Source organism: Balaenoptera musculus, chromosome 19 (genome assembly GCF_009873245.2).
Source record: "Balaenoptera musculus isolate JJ_BM4_2016_0621 chromosome 19, mBalMus1.pri.v3, whole genome shotgun sequence".
Taxonomy (NCBI): Eukaryota; Metazoa; Chordata; class Mammalia; order Artiodactyla; family Balaenopteridae; genus Balaenoptera; species Balaenoptera musculus.
The window spans coordinates 32,925,649-32,947,325 of NC_045803.1; the positions used below are offsets into that span (position 1 = coordinate 32,925,649).

The 21,677-nt window shown below is 49.5% G+C and overlaps 1 protein-coding gene across 1 annotated transcript; it reads left to right on the forward strand.

Annotated features, from left to right (window-relative positions):
- Positions 1–90: 90 nt before the first annotated feature.
- On the forward strand, positions 91–18,024 carry ADGRG5 (adhesion G protein-coupled receptor G5). The gene is made up of 11 exons (XM_036834250.1): positions 91–172; positions 388–466; positions 1,102–1,258; positions 1,857–1,973; positions 2,684–2,800; positions 4,183–4,335; positions 5,070–5,191; positions 5,453–5,721; positions 6,332–6,449; positions 16,347–16,624; positions 17,004–18,024. Exons 1-11 carry the CDS (start codon positions 109–111, stop codon positions 17,090–17,092), a joined length of 1,563 nt encoding a protein of 520 aa, XP_036690145.1. The 5' UTR covers positions 91–108; the 3' UTR covers positions 17,093–18,024.
- The last annotated feature ends 3,653 nt before the right edge of the window (positions 18,025–21,677 follow it).

Below are 21,677 nucleotides of genomic sequence, written 5' to 3' on the forward strand. Positions count from 1 at the left end.
GGGTATGGCAGATGCCTAGAGTTAGAGGTGGCTCTTTTACCGGGGTGACAAAGACACGCACCTTTTCCAGGGTGGGAGCCAGTTCTTGGAGGAGACTCGGTGCAGGACATGGATCGCTGCGGGGCCCTTTTCCTCTGCCTGTGCCTCTTGATGTCTCAGAGCAGAACAGAGGGTAAGAGGGCTCCGCTGAGCTGCAAGAGCCATCCTAGCCTGGATCCCTGGCTGTGATGTGAAGCGGGGAGGCCTCAAACCAAGGGAGATTGAAAAGGGGCACTTAGGCCTCCTGGGGCAGCAGGAGGCTGGGGCGGAAGGCCCAGAGACCATGGGGCGGGAGGCGGGGCAGCTGCAGACAGAGGCTGAGGCGGATGTCTGACGCTCTCCTCTCAGAGGCATCCCAAGAAATCCTGCGCTGGATGGAGAGAATGGAGGTGGCAGCCAGGAGCCGGAGCCTCACTTCTTTTGCTGAGTGAGTTGGGTGTCCCTCCTCGCCCGCCCAGAGTCAGCTGTGCCTCCACTCCCAGCTTGCACCTTGAATCCACGGCCCAGGGTTGGTCCAGTGTAGACTGTTAATTCATTTATTCAACACTCATTTATTGAGTAGCTACTGTGTGCCCGGCACCAAGCTCTGGAGATGTGGAATAGACATATCCCTGTCCTCATTGAGTTTACTCTCTGGTTGGGGGCCCTTAACCATGGATGCCATGAAACCAGGTGCAGGATCATGGGTCTCCATGCATTTTTCTGGGAAGGGGCTCCAAGACTTGGGCTGGGCTCTCCAGGGTCTGTGACCCGAAAGCCTAGTAGTTCAGGGTGAGAGTCCAATGCTGATGACTGACCAGGGAAGCACAGGGCTGTGGGGCACTTCAGTCAGTGGGGAGCTGCCAGGGAAGGCTTCCTGGAGGAGGTGTCAACAAACTGGGACCCAAACAAGAGTTAATGGGAGAAGGAGATGGGTGGGGTGGGGAGGTAAGAGTGTGCCAGGAACACTGTATGCAGAGGTCTAGAGGTGGGAGTGACAGGGGTGTGGGATGAGGGAGGCTGTGGAGAGCCCCGCTCACCTCCATCCTTACCTCGGGCTGTGGCCATCTCTCTCACTTTCAGGCTCATCCACGGCCTAGAGTCGAGGCTACTCAATGCCAGCTTTGGGGGCCACAACCTCACCTTGCGGACGCACACCATCCAGACACTAGCCTTCAAGCTGGGCTGCAACTTCACTGGTCTCTCAGTGAGAAGTGCTGCTCTGGAGCAGGTCCCCCAGGTCAGAGGTGGCCAGGGATTGGGGGTGGCCAGAGCCTCTACCCTAGAAGTCCTCCAGGGGTTTAAGGTCTGGACTCTCCCCAGGGTCCATCGCCCACCTTCCCACCAATCAGGGCTCTGCCTTAATAGCTGTGAGTTGCCGCCTCTGTAAAATGGGGCTGATGTTCTTCCTGTGAATGATGGAAAGGGGGTGCTTGTGGCCCCTCAGGGGCAGCGTCCTCTTCCTGCTTTTGCAGGTTCCTGGTGTGAGGCAGTCGTGGGAGAGGCCAGGGGAACGGGACACCTTTGAGGGCCCTGGTATGATTCCTGCTGAATACCTGGGTGCTGGGGGATGATGCTCCAGCTTCAGGGCCCCAGTTGGGTGGGATAAATAACCCAAATTCAAGACCAGAACGGCCTGAAGGGAAGGCCTGAGATCGCGGGAAGTTTGGGTGGAGGTGCAGCCTGGCAGGAGAGGGTTCTGTGGGTGGAGGCTCCAAGGTAGGAAATGCTTGGGGCAAGGCTGGGAGGGCTTCCTCGGGAGTGGGGAGCAGTGAAGGTGTTGTGGTGGGTCTGGAGGCTTCGGACACCAGGCGCAGCCTGTCTTTGGCTCTCCACAGGCCCAGGTCCCACTCGCCATGCAGTTCCCAGCTGAGCTGACCCGGGATGCCTGCAGGGTGCGCTCCAGGGAGCTGAGTCTCATCTGCATCTACTTCTCCAACACCCGCTTTTTCCAGGTCAGGGCCTGCTGGTAGGCCAAGCAGGGTGGATGCTGCCTCCTTCCTGGGGGGCACTGCAGGCATGCATGCCACCTCCTGGCCTCTGGGCAGGGACCAGCCTACTGTGCAACCTCAGTCAATCAGTGCCCCTCTCTGGGCCTCTGTTTTAGCAAAATGGAAGGGAGGCATGATTATAATGTGCAAACGAGACCTAAGAAATTTACTGTTTGTGTGCCTCTCCCTAGATGGGAGATAGACAAGTAGGCCACAAGATCTTTGTCCTCAGAGAGCTCTCTATCTCAACAATTAGACCGGGACCTTAGAGACTTAATTTTAGCTCGAGGTTGATTATAACCATAGAGATTCAAAGGGATGGATGAGTCAGGGTGGGGTCAGGATGGTTCCCAATGAGCAGTCCTGGAGGGCTTCTGGAGGAGGTGCCTTTTAACCTTGGATTTGAAAGTGAGTTAGGGTAGGGTGACATGGAGGGTATGAGGCTGGAATTCATTTAACAAATGGGAGGTGATGGTGGTGGTAGTGAGAAGACAGGGTTCCAGGTGGAGGGGGCAGCATACGCAAAGGCTGCGAGGCTGGCGCAGTTGTACAAGTGAAAGCCAGTCTGCTTGTTCTCATCCAGGGAGGAGGGGTTAGAGAAGGGGGGCTCTTGGACCTCATCCAGGGTCTCCTCATGTCCCCTCCAGTCAGTGCTTCTTCTGTTGCCCTTCCAGAAAGACATCAATTCATCTGTGCTCAATAACTATGTTCTGGGCGCCCAGCTGAGCCATGGACAAGTGAGCAACCTCAGTGAGCCGGTGAACATCAGCTTCTGGCACAACCAAAGCCTGGTATTGTTGGGGCCACCCCCATTTCCAACCCACCCCTACCCCCTTGTGGCTGTCCTGTCGAACACTGGTTTGATCAAACCCAGACTTGTGGAACTATCTTAGAAACAAGCTGCTTTAAATCTATCATACTTTGAAAATTCCTGCCAAAGAAATGAGAGAGAAGCTTTTACATACTGCATTCGTCAGGATTCTTTGAATTGCACATGATAGAAAACCAACTCAAGCCAGCTTATTGGCTCATGTGCATGAAATGTCCAGGGCTGTTCTAGCTTCAGGCACAGATATGATGCCATAATGGCTCAGTCTCCATCTCTCAACAATGGTTTCCTGCCTTGGCTTTCCACTCTGTGGCAAGATGGCAGCTGAAGTGCTGGACCTCCTTCCCCTCTTCTTAGCAGGCTCTTTCTTGCTGGTGCAAACCAGGATCCCATAACGGATTCTAAAGGTCCAGCTGGGTCATGTGTCCATCCCTGACCCATCACTGTGCCCAGGGGGATGGAACATGTAGATTGGCCAGACCTGGGTCACATGGCCCAGGGACTGGGCTGGATTCATCTGACCTGTCATTGGGAGAGGGATGGGTCCTCAAGGAAACTACAGATATTGTTGCCGAAAGAAGGAAGAAGGACTGCTGGGTGGGCACAAGCCCTGATGGCATTCCCGAAAGGCCCCAGAGTCTCTACACTCTGGCCCTATCTTCTGTCAGCCTCATCAGGACCGCTCTGCACTCCCAATTTCTCCTCTGTCCTTTCCTTTCATCCTTCTGGGCTTTTTGCCCCTGTTATAGCCTTGCTCCACTTCTGTTGAAATCTGATGTGTCCTCTAAGGCCTCAGTGCCCCAGTTGTCCCTTCCCTTCTCAGGACTCCTCTGCCTTTCCCTCCATGGTCTTCCATGGTGTGCCTGTTTCATTTCCCTCACCTTTCCACCCACAGGGCTTGGCGTCAGGGTTGTCTGTAGACGACTCTCTCTCTCCCCCACTGGGATGGGTCTGGACTGTCATCGTTCCCCATGGGGAGGAGGGGAAAGCGGACATTGATTATAGAGCACCTACTGTATTGGCCAGAGCTGGGCACTCAAGATTTCTCATTGCCTTTGATTATTCCACCATCCTTGTGACTTGAGTATAAATGATCCCATTTTGCAGATGAATAAACTGAGGCTCAGAGAACCTCTGTGACTTTCCCAGGTCACTCTCAGAGTCCGTGGTGGAGGTGGGGCTGGAATCTGGTCTGCCTGATGCCAAAGCCCAGCCAGTGCCTGGTAAAATGTTGACAACAGTGCAGCTGAGTCGCCTTTGGCCCCCACAATTTCCAGACTCTCTCTGATCCATGGCCCTCCCCTCCACCCCTTGGATGCACCCAATTCCAGCATCTCCCCTTAGGAAGGCTACACAGTGACCTGTGTCTTCTGGAAGGAGGGAGCCAGCAAGCACCACTGGGGGGCCTGGAACACTGAGGGCTGCCGCACAGAGCAGCCCTCACCTTCCCAGGTGCTCTGCCGCTGCAACCACCTCACCTACTTTGCTGTTCTCATGGTATGTGTGCATCTAGCCTGGGCGAGGGTGGTCAGAGCTGCAGAGGGCCCCATATCCAGGACAGAGGAGAAAGGCAAAAGCCGGTGCAGGGGGCAGAAAATCCAACTCAAATGGGCTTAAGGGAAAAAAAAACAAAAAAAAAACCTTATGGGTTCACGTTCCTGAAAAGGCTGGGTTAGGCTTCAGGCATGTCTTGATCTAGGGGCTCAATGTCACCAAGATAGGACTCTATCTCACTCTCTCAATTGTGCTTGCTTTGTGTTAGCTTAGTTCTCAGACAGGATGTCCCCATGGGCTTATAATATGGCTGCTGACATTTCCTGTTTTATGTCCTACCAGGTTCAGGTCAGTAGAACGAGACCTCTCTCACCCAATTCTGCCAGCCAAAGTCATGGGACTGAGTCCCACAGGCCTAGAGTGTGTCCCATGCCCATCCCTTAACCAATCACTGTGGGCAGGAGGAGGGAAGGCTCTGATAGACCAGGCCTGGTGCACCTGACTACACGTAGTAGGAGAAGTGGAGGGTCCACCCACGTGTGGGAGTGAGGGAGGGGAGGAAGGGGAGATGGGAGTTGGGAGGCAGAAAAGCCACTGTGTCTGCTGTGGCTGTTTTCAGGTCAGGACCACGGCTAGGACTGTAGGGTAGGGGGCTTGAAGCTGAGGTCTTGGCAGGTCTCTTTGATTTAGGCAGTGGAGGGCATTTCCATGCTTCTGGCCCCCCTTCCCTCCCACAGCAACTCTCTCCGGCCCCGGTCCCTGCAGAGCTGCTGGCGCCTCTCACATACATCTCCCTGGTGGGCTGCAGCATCTCCATTGTGGCCTCGCTGCTCACGGTCCTGCTGCACCTCCATGACAGGTATTCCCCTGCCCTCATGCTGGGCCTGCCCACCCACTGCTGCTCAGCACCCCTCCTTCTTTCCTACTTGGGCCCCCAGAGTCAGGTGGGCTTTTCCAGAGTGCAGAGGCTGGGAAGCAGGAGACCAGCCTCCTTGTGTGTGGCTGTTGTTGGGTCCCTGCCCCTCTCGACCTGTGTCCTGGTCATTATGTGTCTATGAGCCCAGGGGGTAGCGCTGCCTGGTGACGTCCTGGTCACAGAGGGCCACGCTCCCACCCGCAGGAAGCAGAGTGATTCCATTACATGCATCCACATGAACTTGCACGCCTCGGTGCTGCTCCTCAATGTCGCCTTCCTGCTGAGCCCTGTGCTGGCCATGCCCCCCGTGCCTGGCTCAGCATGCGTGGCACTGGCTGCCACCATGCACTACGCGCTGCTCAGCTGCCTCGCCTGGATGGCCATTGAAGGCTTCAACCTCTACCTCCTACTTGGGCGCGTCTACAACATCTACATCCGCCGATACGTGCTCAAGCTCTGTACCGTGGGCTGGGGTAAGCACGGTCTCCCTCTCCCTTGCTTCCTGAGGCTTCCAGCCAGACTGGGCGTCCGTCCCCTCCTGTCCTCTTTCTCCTCCACTGCCATGACCACTGGTCACCATCCCTGCCAGTGCCCACCGCCACTTCCTACATGACTATTCTTATCACCACCTCCACCTCCAAAACATCTATCATCACCACCTCCAATACCACCATCACTTCCACCATCCTCATCCTTGTGTTCACCACCATCTCTGGTACCACCATCATCGGCGTCTCTATCACCATCCTATAGCCCCTCTCTTTATTATCTGTTTCCTCACCGGTTCCCAAACCCTCTCTCCCATTACCTTCCAGCCATCACCTCCCAGTGTGACCACTACTACTGCCGCTACCATTCTACCCTAGAGCCCTCATTCATATCAGCCTTCTCTAAGACCACCAGGCTAATTGCTCTGAGGCTGGACCACATGACAGTGGCTGGGGACTCAGAGCGATCTCTTTCCCTCCCCTCCCCCGCCCCCTGCTTGCCCAGCAGAATCCTGTTGTAGCAGCCCCAGTAACCCATGAGCAGCCCATCTCTGGGGTCTCCTGACAGACACTGAGCCTCTGTCCCACTCCTCAGGGGTCCCAGCCTTCCTGGTGCTACTCCTTCTCGCCGTCAAGAGCTCAGTTTACGGACCCCACAGGATCCCGCTCTCCGACAGCCAGGGGAATAGCACGGGCTTCCAGAGCACGTACATGTGAGTGCGCTCAGGGCTGCGGCAGGCTCCCTGGCTCTGGCAGCAGGGCCACTTGATCCTGGGGCTCTAGAAAGGGTGCCTTGTAAGCGGGGCACTGGCTGCAGGGCAGGGAGGGGGCTACTGCTTACACGGGGCGTGGTTTCCAGGGGGCTTTGCCATGCCCCTTCTGCTGGATCCCCAAGGTCTCCTGCAGGACGGGTTCACTCTCTATGCTAGTTCTAGGAAGCACATGGGCCTCCAAGGCCAGGCCAGGGCAGGGGGGCCTCTGCCCCCTGGCTGCTGGCAGCCAGCCCCCCCCGCTGGCTCTCAGGCCCTGCGGTGGAGCTCAGCCTGCGCCTGACTCTTCTCTCTCCTCACCTCCGTGCTTCGCTCACGCGCTTGGCTCTGGCTCCCCGTGACCTGGGCCTGGCATGGCACCGCCAGCCCTCCAACCCTCCTAGTCAGAGAAGAGAGTGTTGTGGGGATTGGGACACCCCAGGCACCGGGCTCAGAGTGTATGTGGCGAGGGGGCCCAAGGCGGTCTGGGGGACAGACTCTGTCGCCCCTTCCCGTGCCCTCAGACATTAACCTTTTTCTTGTGATGAAATGTTTCTAACAGGCAACATAGAGGGAATAGCTTAACAACCCCCTGCAGACCCATCACCAGCAGTTGGCCGTCTGGCCTTTTCCCTCTCCTGGCTGACACCAGCTCAGGACGGCTGAGGGCTGGCTCTGAATCCTCACAGCAAGGAGCCGGCCCCATTGTCAGCCCTTGTTTACAGCTGGGGAAACCGAGGCACAGGCGGCTGAAGAGCCCTGCCCAAGGAGACCCAGCCAGCTGAGGGCAGAGCTGGGACTTGGCTCCAGAGCCCGGCCCCCAACCACTGCCCGTCCCAGTCTCTGGGAAGTGAGGGCTCTGGGCACAGAGTGAGGCTGAGATGGGGTTAATTCCTCTCTGTGAGCATCGGGGTGGTTTCTCAGAGGAAGTGTGACTTAGGACTCTTTAAACGTGTGTTTTTATTGTATAATATGTGACATGGGCAAAAGAACTGCAGTGACGCTTCCACAGAACAGGAAGCACGGTAATGCAGGGATGTTAGCAAGCTCCCGCCCGAAGAACCATCTTCTTCCCGGTCTTCCTCACCTCTCCCTCTTCCCTCTCACCCTGGATTTTGTGACTTTTATTCTACTGCATTTAAAAAACCCTTACTACGTATATATGTATTTTTAAAAAATTCCTTTACATTTTTTGTTTTATTTTTTAAATTGAAGTATAATTGACATGTAACACTTTATTAATCTCAGGTGTGCAACATAATGATTTGGTTGTATATATTGCCAAATGACCGCGACAATAAGTCTAGTTAACATCTGTCACCATACATACAGAATTAATTTTTCTTGTGATGAGAACTTTTAAGATCTACTCTCTTCGCAACTTTCAAATATGCAATACAGTATTGTTAATTGTAGTCACCATGCTGTACATGACATCCCCAGGACTTATTTATTTTATAACTGGAAGTTTGCACCTTTTGACCCCCTTCACCCGTTTTGCACCCTGTCCCCCACTCCCTGGCCTCTGGCAACCACCAATCTCTTCTCTGTATCTATGAACTTGTTTTTTTGTTTGTTTGTTTTAGATTCCACAAGTAAGTGAGATAGTACGGTATTTGGGTATTTGTCTTTCTTTGTCTGACTTATTTCGCTTAGCATAATGTCCTCAAGGTCCATCCATGTTGTCGAAAATGGCAAGATTTCCTTCTTTTTTTTTTCCACACACACACACTGTATTTTATTTTTACAAGAGATAAATAGACTGACACGAAGCATTGTACATGGATGACCACAACAAAAGCAACAATGATTGCAATTACCAAACCTGAAACACACTCATACTATGTCATAATATTGACATTCAGTCCAGTAATCCTCCACTGTAACAGCTCCTTTACTTTGCAGTGAAAATTGATTTGTATATTCTTTGCCTCTGAGTCCTTGTGGGATTTTTTTTTTTTTAAATTCAGACAGAAAGTCACAAAAATTATACTCATCCTCATCAGTTCACTCAGTCCCATGTAATTAAATTTTTTTTTTATCTTGATCTTTTGTTAGCACTTTTTTGAGTTCATCAGTTTTTCATTACAGTTCTGAAAATGCTTATTCATTCAGTTCAGCAGTACAGTCAGTTACCAGAAACCTGTACTTGTCAGAGTCTTTTCCATGAATTTCTTGAAGATGAAACCCTTTTATAGGAACATATTTGCAAAAGCATCAGAGTACACCCAGAACTGTCTGTAAATGACAAAAGACTTAAAAATGACCACGGTTAAAGATTTGATGAAAGTTCATAATAATGCAGTTGACAAGAAAATTAGTTATTTCTGAGATATACATTTTAAAGTAATAACTAGGATTATTACTTATAACATTATACCAGAACATATAAGATTTTTAGAAATTTCATGTAATGTCTGAAACATTTATATTAACATATTTCCATACATATTTCCATACAAATACAAATATAAGATTTTTAGAAATTTCATGTAATGTCTGAAACATTTATATTAACATATTTCCATACAAATAACCCAATGAAAGTTTAGTATTAGTTGTTTTGTTTGTTTGTTTTTTTATACTGCAGGTTCTTATTAGGCATCAATTTTATACACATCAGTGTATACATGTCAATCCCAATCGCCCAATTCAGCACACCACCATCCCCACCCCACCGCAGTTTTCCCCCCTTGGTGTCCATATGTCCATTCTCTACATCTGTGTCTCAACTTCTTCTGACTTACTTCACTCTGTATGACAGTCTCTAGATCCATCCACTTCTCAACAAATGACTCAATTTCGTTCCTTTTTATGGCTGAGTAATATTCCATTGTATATATGTACCACAACTCTTTATCCATTCGTCTGTTGATGGGCATTTAGGTTGCTTCCATGACCTGGCTATTGTAAATAGTGCTGCAATGAACATTCAGGTGCATGTGTCTTTTTGAATTACGGTTTTCTCTGGGTATATGCTCAGTAGTGGGATTGCTGGGTCATATGGTAATTCTATTTTTAGTTTTTTAAGGAACCTCCATATTGTTCTCCATAGTGGCTGTATCAATTTACATTCCCACCAACAGTGCAAGAGGGTTCCCTTTTCTCCACACCCTCTCCAGCATTTGTTGTTTGTAGATTTTCTGATGATGCCCATTCTAACAGGAGTGAGGTGATACCTTATTGTAGTTTTGATTTGCATTTCTCTAATAATTAGTGATGTTGAGCATCTTTTCATGTGCTTCGTGGCCGTCCGTATGTCTTCTTTGGAGAAATGTCTATTTAGGTCTTCTGCCCATTTTTGGATTGGGGTGTTTGTTTCTTTAATATTGAGCTGAATGAGCTGTTTATATATTTTGGAGATTAATCCTTTGTCCGTTGATTCGTTTGCAAATATTTTCTCCCATTCTGAGGGTTGTCTTTTCGTCTTGTTTATGGTTTCCTTTGCTGTGCAAAAGCTTTGAAGTTTCATTAGGTCCCATTTGTTTATTTTTGTTTTTATTTCCATTACTCTAGGAGGTGGATCAAAAAAGATCTTGCTGTGATTTATGTCAAAGAGTGTTCTTCCTATGTTTTCCTCTAAGAGTTTTATAGTGTCCAGTCTTATATTTAGGTCTCTAATCCATTTTGAGTTTATTTTTGTGTATGGTGTTAGGGAGTATTCTAATGTCATTCTTTTACATGTAGCTGTCCAGTTTTCCTAGCACCACTTATTGAAGAGACTGTCTTTTCTCCATTGTATATCTTTGCCTCCTTTGTCATAGATTAGTTGACCATAGGTGCGTGGGTTAATCTCTGGGCTTTCTATCTTGTTCCATTGATCTATGTTTCTGTTTTTGTGCCAGTACCATATTGTCTTGATTACTGTAGCTTTGTAGTATAGTCTGAAGTCAGGGAGTCTGATTCCTCCAGCCCCATTTTTTTCCCTCAAGACTGCTTTGGCTATTCGGGGTCTTTTGTGACTCCATACAAATTTTAAGATGATTTGTTCTAGCTCCGTAAAAAATGCCATTGGTAATTTGATAGGGATGGGATTGCATTGAATCTGTAGATTGCTTTGGGTAGTATACTCATTTTCACAATGTTGATTCTTCCAATCCAAGAACATGGTATATCTCTTCATCTGTTGGTATCATCTTTAATTTCTTTCATCAGTGTCTTATAGTTTTCTGCATACAGGTCTTTTGTCTCCCTAGGTAGGTTTATTCCTAGGTATTTTATTCTTTTTGTTGCAATGGTAAATGGGGGTGTTTCCATAATTTCTCTTTCAGATTTTTCATCATTAGTGTATAGGAATGCAAGAGATTTCTGTGCATTCATTTTGTATCCTGCAACTTTACCATATTCATTAATTAGCTCTAGCATTTTTCTGGTGGCAGTTTTAGGATTCTCTATGTATAGTATCATGTCATCTGCAAACAGTGACAGTTTTACTTCTTCTTTTCCAATTTGTATTCCTTTTATTTATTTTTCTTCTCTGATTGCCGTGGCTAGGACTTCCAGAACTATGTTGAATAATAGTGGTGAGAGTGGACATCCTTGTCTCGTTCCTGATCTTAGAGGAAATGCTTTCAGTTTTTCAACATTGAGAATGATGTTTGCTGTGGGTTTGTCATATATGACCTTTATTATGTTGAGGTAGGTTCCCTCTATGCCCACTTTCTGGAGAGTTTTTATCATAAATGGGTGTTGAATTTTGTCAAAAGCTTTTTCTGCATCTATTGAGATGATCATATGGTTTTTATTCTTCAATTTGTTAATAAGGTGTATCACATTGATTGATTTGCGTATATTGAAGAATCCTTGCATCCCTGGGATAAATCCCACTTGATCGTGGTGTATGATCCTTTTAATGTGTTGTTGGATTCTGTTTGCTAGTATTTTGTTGAGGATTTTTGCATCTATATTCATCAGTGATATTGGTCTGTAATTTTCTTTTTTTGTAGTGTCTTTGTCTGGTTTTGGTATCAGGGTGATGGTGGCCTCATAGAATGAGTTTGGGAGTGTTCCTTCCTCTGCAATTTTTTGGAAGAGTTTGAGAAGGATAGGTGTTAGCTCTTCTCTAAATGTTTGATAGAATTCACCTGTGAAGCCATCTGGTCCTGGACTTTTGTTTGTTGGAAGATTTTTAATCACAGTTTCAATTTCATTACTTGTGATTGGTCTGTTCATATTTTCTGTTTCTTCCTGGTTCAGTCTTGGAGGGTTATACCTTTCTAAGAATTTGTCCATTTCTTCCAGGTTGTCCATTTTATTGGCATAGAGTTGCTTGTAGTAGTCTCTTAGGATGCTTTGTATTTCTGCGGTGTCTGTTGTAACTTCTCCTTTTTCATTTCTGATTTTATTGATTTGAGTCCTGTCCCTCTTTTTCTTGATGAGTCTGGCTAATGGCTTATCAATTTTGTTTATCTTCTCAAAGAACCAACTTTTAGTTTTATTGATCTTTGCTATTGTTTTCTTTGTTTCTATTTCATTTATTTCTGCTCTGATCTTTATGATTTCTTTCCTTCTGCTAACTTTGGGTTTTGTTTGTTCTTCTTTCTCTAGTTTCTTTAGGTGTAAGGTTAGATTGTTTACTTGAGATTTTTCTTGTTTCTTGAGATAGGCTTGTATAGCTATAAACTTCCCTCTTAGAACTGCCTTTGCTGCATCCCATAGGTTTTGGGTCGTCGTGTTTTCATTGTCATTTGTCTCTAGGTATTTTTTGATTTCCTCTCTGATTTCTTCAGTGATTTCTTGGTTATTTAGTAACGTATTGTTTAGCCTCCATGTGTTTGTCTTTTTTACGTTTTTTTCCCTGTAATTCATTTCTAATCTCATAGCATTGTGGTCAGAAAAGATGCTTGATATGATTTCAATTTTCTTAAATTTACTGAGGCTTGATTTGTGACCCAAGATGTGATCTATCCTGGAGAATGTTCCGTGCGCAGTTGAGAAGAACGTGTAATCTGCTGTTTTTGGATGGAATGTCCTATATCTATCAATTAAATCTAACTGGTCTATTGTGTCATTTAAAGCTTCTGTTTCCTTATTTATTTTCATTTTGGATGATCTGTCCATTGGTGTAAGTGAGGTGTTAAAGTCCCCCACTATTATTGTGTTACTGTCGATTTCCTCTTTTAGAGCTGTTAGCAGTTGCCTTATGTATTGAGGTGCTCCTGTGTTGGGTGCATATATATTTATAATTGTTATATCTTCTTCTTGGATTGATCCCTTGATCATTATGTAGTGTCCTTCCTTGTCTCTTGTAACATTCTTTATTTTAAAGTCTATTTTATCTGATATGAGTATAGCTACTCCAGCTTTCTTTTGATTTCCATTTGCATGGAATATCTTTTTCCATCCCCTCACTTTCAGTCTGTATGTGTCCCTAGGTCTAAAGTGGGTCTCTTGTAGACAGCATATATATGGGTCTTGTTTTTGCATCCATTCAGACAGTCTATGTCTTTTGGTTGGGGCATTTAATCCATTCACGTTTAAGGTAATTATCGATATGTATGTTCCTATGACCATTTTCTTAATTGTTTTGGGTTTGTTTTTGTAGGTCCTTTTCTTCTCTTGTGTTTCCCACTTAGAGAAGTTCCTTTAGCATTTGTTGTAGAGCTGGTTTGGTGGTGCTGAATTCTCGTAGCTTTTGCTTGTCTGTAAAGCTTTTGATTTCTCCATCAAATCTAAATGAGGGGGCTTCCCTGGTGGCGCAGTGGTTAAGAATCCGCCTGCCAATGCAGGGGACATGGGTTCAAGCCCTGGTCCAGGAAGATCCCACATGCCGCGGAGCAACTAAGCCCGTGCGCCACAACTACTGCGCCTGCTGAGCCTGCGCTCTAGAGCTTGCAAGCCACAACTACTGAGCCTGCGTGCTGCAACTACTGAAGCCTGCATGCCTAGAGCCTGTGCTTTGCAACGAGAAGCCACTGCAATGAGAAGCGCGTGCACCACAACGAAGAGTAGCCCCTGCTCGCCTCCACTAGAGAAAAGCCCGTGCACAGCAACAAAGACACAACACAGCCAAAAATGAAATAATAAAATAAATAAATTAAAAAAAAAATCTAAATGAGATCCTTGCCGGGTAGAGTAATCTTGGTTGTAGGTTCTTCCCTTTCATCACTTTAAGTATATCATGCCACTCCCTTCTGGCTTGTAGAGTTTCTGCTGAGAAATCAGCTGTTAACCTTATGGGAGTTCCCTTGTATGTTATTTGTCGTTTTTCCCTTGCTGCTTTCAATAATTTTTCTTTGTCTTTAATTTTTGCCACTTTGATTACTATGTGTCTCGGCGTGTTTCTCCTTGGGTTTATCCTGTATGGGACTCTCTGCGCTTCCTGGACTTGGGTGGCTATTTCCTTTCCCATGTTAGGGAAGTTTTCGACTATAATCTCTTCAAATATTTTCTCTGGTCCTTTCTCTCTCTCTTCTCCTTCTGGGACCCCTATAATGCGAATGTTGTTGCATTTAATGTTGTCCCAGAGGTCTCTTAGGCTGTCTTCATTTCTTTTCATGCTTTTTTCTTTAGTCTGTTCCGCAGCAGTGAATTCCACCATTCTGTCTTCCAGGTCACTTATCCGTTCTTCTGCCTCAGTTATTCTGCTATTGATTCCTTCTAGTGTAGTTTTCATTTCAGTTATTGTATTGTTCATCTCTGTTTGTTTGTTCTTTAATTCTTCTAGGTATTTGTTAATCATTTCTTGCATCTTCTCAATCTTTGCCTCTATTCTTATTCCGAGGTCCTGGATCATCTTCACTATCATTATTCTGAATTCTTTTTCTGGAAGGTTGCCTATCTCCACTTCATTTAGTTGTTTTTCTGGGGTTTTGTCTTGTTCCTTCGTCTGGTACATAGCCCTCTGCTTTTTCATCTTGTCTATCTTTCTGTAACTGTGGTTTTTGGTCCACAGGCTGCAGGATTGTAGTTTTTCTTGCTTCTGCTGTCTGCCCTCTGGTGGTTGAGGCTATCTAAGAGGCTTGATGGGAGGCTCTGGTGGTGGGTAGAGCTGACTGTTGCTCTGGCGGTCAGAGCTCAGTAAAACTTTAATCCACTTGACTGTTGATGGGTGGGGCTGGGTTCCCTCCCTGTTTTGCCTGAGGCAACCCAACACTGGAGCCTACCTGGGCTCTTTGGTGGGGTTAATGGCAGACTCTGGGAGGGCTCACGCCAAGGAGCACTTCCCAGAACCTCCGCTGCCAGTGTCCTTGTCCCCACGGTGAAACAGAGCCACACCCTGCCTCTGCAGGAGACCCCCCAACACCAGCAGGTAGGTCTGGTTCAGTCTCCCCCGGGGTCACTGCTCCTTCCCCTGGGTCCCGATGCGCACACTACTTTGTGTGTGCCCTCCAAGAGTGGGGTCTCTGTTTCCCCCAGTCCTGTAGAAGTCCTGCAATCAATTCCCACTAGGCTTCAAAGTCTGATTCTCTAGGAATTCCTCCTCCCGTTGCAGGACCCCCAGGTTGGGAAGCCTGACGTGGGGCTCAGAACCTTCACTCCAGTGGGTGGACTTCTGTGGTATAAGTGTTCGCCAGTCTGTGAGTCACCCACCCAGCAGTTATGGGATTTGATTTTACTCTGATTGCGCCCCTCCTACCGTCTCACTGTGGCTTCTCCTCTGTCCTGGGACGTGGGGTATCCTCCTTGGTGAAGTCCAGGGTCTTCCTGTCAATGATTGTCCAGCAGCCAGTTGTGATTCTGGTGCTCTCGCAAGAGGGAGTGAGAGCACGTCCTTCTACTCCGCCATCTTGGTTCTTCCTTCTTTTTATGACTGAATAATATTCCATTGTGTTTATGTGTGTATGTGTGTGTGTGTGTGTGTGTGTGTGTGTGTGTACCACATCTTCTTTAACAGCAGTTTTTAAAAACCTTGAAAATAACTCCAATGCCCACTGACAGGACACCGGATTAATAAATGCGATAGAGCCTCCCCTGCCAGACGGTCATCTGGCAGTGAAAAGGAATGATCCAGCACCACACTCATCCACTTGGATGAACCCCCAAAATAATGTTCAAGGACTCTGTGACTGCAGTGACAGGAGCCCGAGCAGGTGATCGTGACAGTTAGGGGCACAGGCTCTGTGCTTAGACCACGGGGCTTCAAGTCCCACCTTAGGCAGGTGTGCGTTTCTAAGCCTCATAGGGTCACCATGAGGATCGTATGGCTGATTCACGGAAATCACGTGACCTGATGGGGTAAAAGGCAGCACCTGCCTTGAAGGTGTTTGGGGGAAGCAAAGGGAGTGAAGACCTCACGGAGGGTCTAGGACCAGGGCTGGGGCCACTGTCAGGTATCTCTCTGATCTTTCCTCTGCCCTTGGTGGAGTTTTCCTGCTGCACCCCCGGCTCCTCAGTCCACACATGGAGAGCGCCCCTCCACCAAGCTTCGAGTTGCAGCAGCTCAGGGAAGGGCCGGTGGCCCAGTCCAGGTGGGGAGGGGCTCCTGGTGCCGTTGCACGAAGATGGGGATGAGGTGGTGATAATCATGTGGTGGGTGGAAGGAGAAGTTTCCAGGAAAGAGGACCATGGACCAATGATGCAATCACTACCTTATAAGTTGACAGTTGGGCTGGCCGTGGAAGGGGGAAGGGTTAGATGTTCAAGGGAGGAAAGAGTTTTCAGGTGGGTAAAGGAGGGTAAAGGAGGCATGCAGGGGCTTCAGGCAGGGGGCTGAGGTGGCAGGTGTGTCCTACCTGGTGGCCTGGCTGGAAAGCTGAGCCCAGGACTTTACCACGTGTGCAGTCAGGCAAGAAATGATGGGTCTGAGCCGGAAGACCGGACTGGGTTCAAGAGGCAGTCCAGAGGCCCAGGAGACCGTGGCTTCCCTGCCACCAGCCTTGGGAGCCACACCAACCCCAGCGCTTCACCCCTCCCCTGCAGATGCTGGGTACGGAACCCCTGGGTGCACGGTGTCCTGGTCATGGGCTCTGGTGGCCTCACATCCCTTTTCAACCTGGTGGTGCTGGCCTGGGCGCTACGGGTCCTGCACAGACTGCGGGCGCGGGAGAAGGCGCTGGGCCCGCGGGCCTGCTGGGATACCGTCACCGTGCTGGGCCTCACCGTGCTGCTGGGCACCACCTGGACCTTGGCCTTCTTCTCCTTTGGTGTCTTCCTGCTGCCCCAGCTCTTCCTCTTCACCACCTTCAATTCGCTCTACGGTAGGGCCTGTGGTTGACGTGGAGGAAAGCCCAGGGGGGTAGCATACAGCTGCTACAGGTTTACTACTGAAGGGCTCCAGGTCGAGGGAGTGAGTCAGGGGCTGAAATCTGGGCCCTGACAAGCTGGCTTGGGGCTACGCCCGCCCATAGGAAGGGGCGCCACCTTGTAATTTGCACAAAGGCAGCCTATGGGCTAGCGGTGGCTGGTCCTCCAGCTCCTACGCCCGGTCCCTTCTGGCCTCCAACAGGAAGGACTTGTGAGAATTACTGCTGGGCCTCAGGGAGGCCCCACTTACCCCAACCAAGGAGATGCCTGGATTTTGGAGGAGGCCCCACGCTGTTCCTGCGATGCTTCCACTAACAAGTCTTTTGCGTGCAGGTTTCTTCCTCTTCCTGTGGTTCTGCTCCCGGAGGCGCCGCTCAAAGGCAGAGATGGAGGCATTCAGCTCCTCCCAGATGATGCAATAGTCTGGACTGTCTGGACCTCCTGGCCTGGAGCCCCCAGCTTCTCTGGCTGCCTGTAGCCGGAGGCCCTGGCTTCCCCTCGAGAAGATGGCAGGCCAGCTGCTGGACACCAGAGGCCACTGTCACCTCCAGGGGGCCTTTTCCACCTCCATGCCTTCTCCAGGCCCAGAGGGCAGCGTGTTGCTCTCTGTCCCCAGGCATTCTGCTCTGGGCGGGTCCAGCCCCACCTGGGGGCAGCATACTTGCCCCTGGTGCCTGGGCCCAGCTGGCCAGGCCTATGGCCAGAGCACTGGCCTGGGAGTCAGGAGGCCACGTTTCAATGCCTGTCTCTGAGTCTCACTGTCTGACCTTGGGCCTGTCATTTCTCACTGACCCTTGGTTTCCACATCTGTGACATGGCGGCAGATGGCTCTGGTCCTGCCTAATCCCAGAGCTTTATGCAGTTTGAATGGCACCAGGGAGGAAGAGGTCATAGTGGGTTGGGGATCCCCACCCTGGCCTGGGCCTGCCCTGAAAACACCTGCTGGGCCCTGCTTCCTTCCTCCGGGAGAGGGTCAGCCCTGGCTGGGGGTCCCCAACCCAGTGCCTAGAGACCCACCCAGTGTGTGAGACCTCACCAGCCTGTACCTGAGGCCTCTTTTCCTTTAACCCCCAAATTATGATGACTCTGAGTCCAAGTCCGCCCTTCCCAAAGATCAGGAAGTCCAGTCCTTTCCAGAGGCTCCTCTTCCAGTGTTCCCCAGACCCCCATAGGCCATTAAGACCAGCAGCTGGGGCCACAGGGCTTCCTGGAGGTGGGAGGGGAGCGCCTCTTTCCCCTCCATCTGAGCTCCAGTGACCCGGCTATTTGATGACTGGGCAGGATTGAATTTCACCTGGTAGGCGTGAGGGTGTGGGTTCTAAATCCCAAGCTTGTTTGTCTGTTCTCTTGGAGTTGGTGGGCACCTAAAGTATTTATAAATTGGTATAAATTATACAAATATTTTGTCAGGCTTCCCATTTCAGTTTCCTTCCTGTATGTTTTGTTAGCTGTCGCAGTTGTAGAAAATCACCATTGCCCTTGACCTGTCCTGTCAGGCCAAGTGGGAGACCACTCATGAAGCGAGCGCCTTTCCCAGACTTCACACCAGGGGGCACTGTTGGCCAATGTCAGAAGCCACTGGGTTCAGAACCATGTCTGGTGATGCTGTGGTCGCCTGTCTGTGGACATGACACACCAGATGGAGAGGCTCTGCCTCCAGGACTGCACCTGCTGGGTGACCAGCAGGAGGAATGCTAGCACTGCCGACACAGCCATTTCTCTCTTTCCCAACGCAGCCGCCCGCTCTGGCTCTTGGGGTCTTATGCTCTGGGCATACCTGGCACTAGAGCGCTGGGCTGGGATGGGCTCTCAGGGCCCCGCTCCAGGCCATCAGATAGATTGCAGTGACTTTGAACGTCACAGGGAGGGAATTGGAGCCGGATCCCTTTTCTCCCAGGGGGATCCTCTGCCCTCTGTTCATTTCTTGATATGAATAGCCCTTCACAAATTGGTGAGTGGCACAGGCTCCGCAGACTGCCTGGGCTCAAATGCCAGCTCTGTCACTTGTCAGCTGTGTGACCGTGGACAAGCCACTCCACCTCTCTGTGCCCGAGTTTTCCCATCTGTAAAATAGGGGCAATAGTAGTACCTATTTTGAAGGGTAAATAAAATAACCCATATAAAGAGGCTTAGCAGAGGGTAAGTGCTCTGTAAATGGTTATTGTTATCATTCGTATTTTGTTATTATTATTACCGTGTCAACTGAGTCTCAGAGGCCGACCCTCTAAGGTCCAGGTCTGCTCGGCCTCACAGGCCCAGCTCCTTGCTCAGCATATCCTGCTGTCCCTTGGCTGCGCTACCTCCTCCCCCACTTTCCCCAGAGCTGCCTTTGGTCCAGCCTTGCTGGCCTTTTGTCATTTTAGGGACATTCCTCACACGGTACAGGCTCCAGGCCATTGCCACCTGTCCCCCTACCCCTCGGTTCCCAAATCCTCTGATCTATCTAAATTCTCAGGGGCTCAGTTATCATGCCTCCCATGAAATCTCTCCAGTTTTCCCACAGAGGAGCTCTCTCTCCCACTCCGATTCCAGCAGAGTGTGCCCCTGCCTCTCTCAGGGTGATGTGAGCCCCCATTCGAGCTCCCCTAGTTTGGCCAGCCCTAGCTTGTACTAGGCTCCCCAGGCCTTGGGATGGGCCCGCGTCCCAATGTGGGTGCCGAGGATCATGGGCACCTCCGGCCCCTCTCTTGGGCAGCTCCGGGGAGCGGTGACCCAGGCTGGGTCCGCAGCCCGCTGAAGCAGGGCCTTGCCTGGGACCCACCCCAGCCCAGACCTGGCCTGTTAGATCCTACCAAGCCCAGGGCTGCCCCAGGGAGGATGTGGCCACAGTGACACGGCCCCAGCTATGTGGCCCTGAGCCTGGTTGGGGTTCAGGCGCTGGGCAGGGACCACTTCCCGGAAACGCCCTAACCGGGTGGGGGGCAGGGATGAGGGGGCCGTTGATGGGCCTCGGTGCCCTCCCCTCACTCCCAGCGGGGTCCTGGCTTTGCCCAGACTGGGCACCGGGCCCAGCTGTCAGGGGCTTCCAGACTTAGCGGAAGATGGAGCTGGAGGAGCCTAGGGCTCACTGCTCAGGGCCAGAGTCTCCGAGGAGGCCCGTGGTGAAGGATGACAGGTCGAAGCCAGAAAGGCCACAGACTAGCAGTTTCTGTGTTGCTTTGTTGCTGGCTTTTTTCAGAAAGACATGGTGTGTGTATGGGGGGAGGAGGGTTGAATGAGGGTTGCCCGATAAAATACAGGATGCCCAATTTGAGGGACAGATACAAAAAAATGTTCACTGTTTATCTGAAATTCAAATTTTATCCTGTAGATCTCTGTCTACTTATTTTTTTCTTTATTTCTTTTGCTAAGTCTGGCAACACTCTTGGAAAGGAGCATTGGCTCTGGAGTCTGGGGTGTGCACTCTTTACCCTTCAAATCAATCCACCCTGTGCTGACTGGGGACCCCTCTGTCCACTGAATGAGCCCTGCACTCAACTCGAGGCTCCTCCTCCAGGGCTCCCATTGCCAGCCAAGGTTGCCACCAGGATGCTCAAGGGCTCTGCCTTGTGGTGCCCCTCGCATCAACCATGGTGCAGACTAGCCTCCATCCACCACAGAGCCTCTTCACAGGCCTCCCTGCCTCCCCACTCCCAGTCTGAGCTTGACTCAGAAGCCAGAGGGAATTTTTTCATCCTGTAACCTGACCATGTCCCTCTCTGCTGAAACCCTTCCATACCTCCCCCTCCTTGTAGTCAAACTCCCCTCCGGAGCTCAAAGACCCTGGGGGTCTGACCTGTGCTCACTTCTCCCACCCGTCTCCCACCATTCCTTCCTCATCCTCCTTGCTTCTGCCACCCTGAACTATTAATACTTCAAGTTCCCTGAACAGGTCCTTTCTCACCTCCAGGCCTTGGCACAAGCCGCCTGGAACACTGTCCCTCAGGACTTTCATTTGCAGAAAGATGGCAACACACCCTTATGATCTCAGCTTTGCAGCCTCTCCTGATCTCCCTGTGTCTGGACCAGGAAGCTGCCCCTGACCTGTAAAATCTAGGATGGGGCCTTCTCTCGCCTCCATAGCCTTTGCCCTTCCCCCATGACAATAGTTATTTCTCTCTTTTATGAACGTCCGTATCACTTCAAAAGTGAATTATCATCTGCAAATTTACTTCGACAAATCTTTGAAAAACTGATAGACTAGGGAGACAAATCCACCAGCAGCATGTGATATTTCAAATGCTTCTCTTAATTATTGATGGCAAAGCTGAACAAATTAGCCAAGATATGGAAGATTTGAACAACATAAGCAACAGACTTGATATAATAGACATTAATTGAATTTTGTCTCCCACGGTCAGATTCTCCTTAAGCACTTATGGACTATTTTCAAAAATTGATAGTATACTAGATTAGAAAACAACCTCCAAAAAAATTTCAAAGAATTGCTATTAGGGCACATTCTTTGACCTCAGTGCAGTGGAGTTAGTAATAACAAAGATATAATTTAAAATATCCCTACATATTTGGAAATTTATCACCGGGATTAACAAATTGACCAAAGGAATGGAAAAGAGAGCCTGGAAACAGAGGAGGCATGTGTGGGACTCTGATTTATGACAATGGAAGCTGGCAGACCAGAGGGGGAGGGACCATGTGATTTAGTAGAGCAGGTAAAATTGGTTATACATGTGGGGAAAAAGTCCACTTGAATCTCTGCCTTACAGTGTACTCAAGAATCAGCTCTAGGGACTTCCCTGGCGGTGCAGCGGTTAAGACTCTGTGCTTCCACTGCAGGGGGCACGGGTTTGATTCCTGGTCGGGGAACTAAGATCCCGTATGCCGCGTGGGGCAGCCAAAAAAGAAAGAATCAGCTCTAGATGGATTAAGGACTTACGTGTCACAAGCACAACTTTAATACTGTTTGAAGAAAATATAGGTTAATATCTTTCTGACTTCAGGGTGGGGAAACAACTCTTAAAGAAAACACCAAAAACGTGTTAACCATGATGAAAAGATGCAACTGAC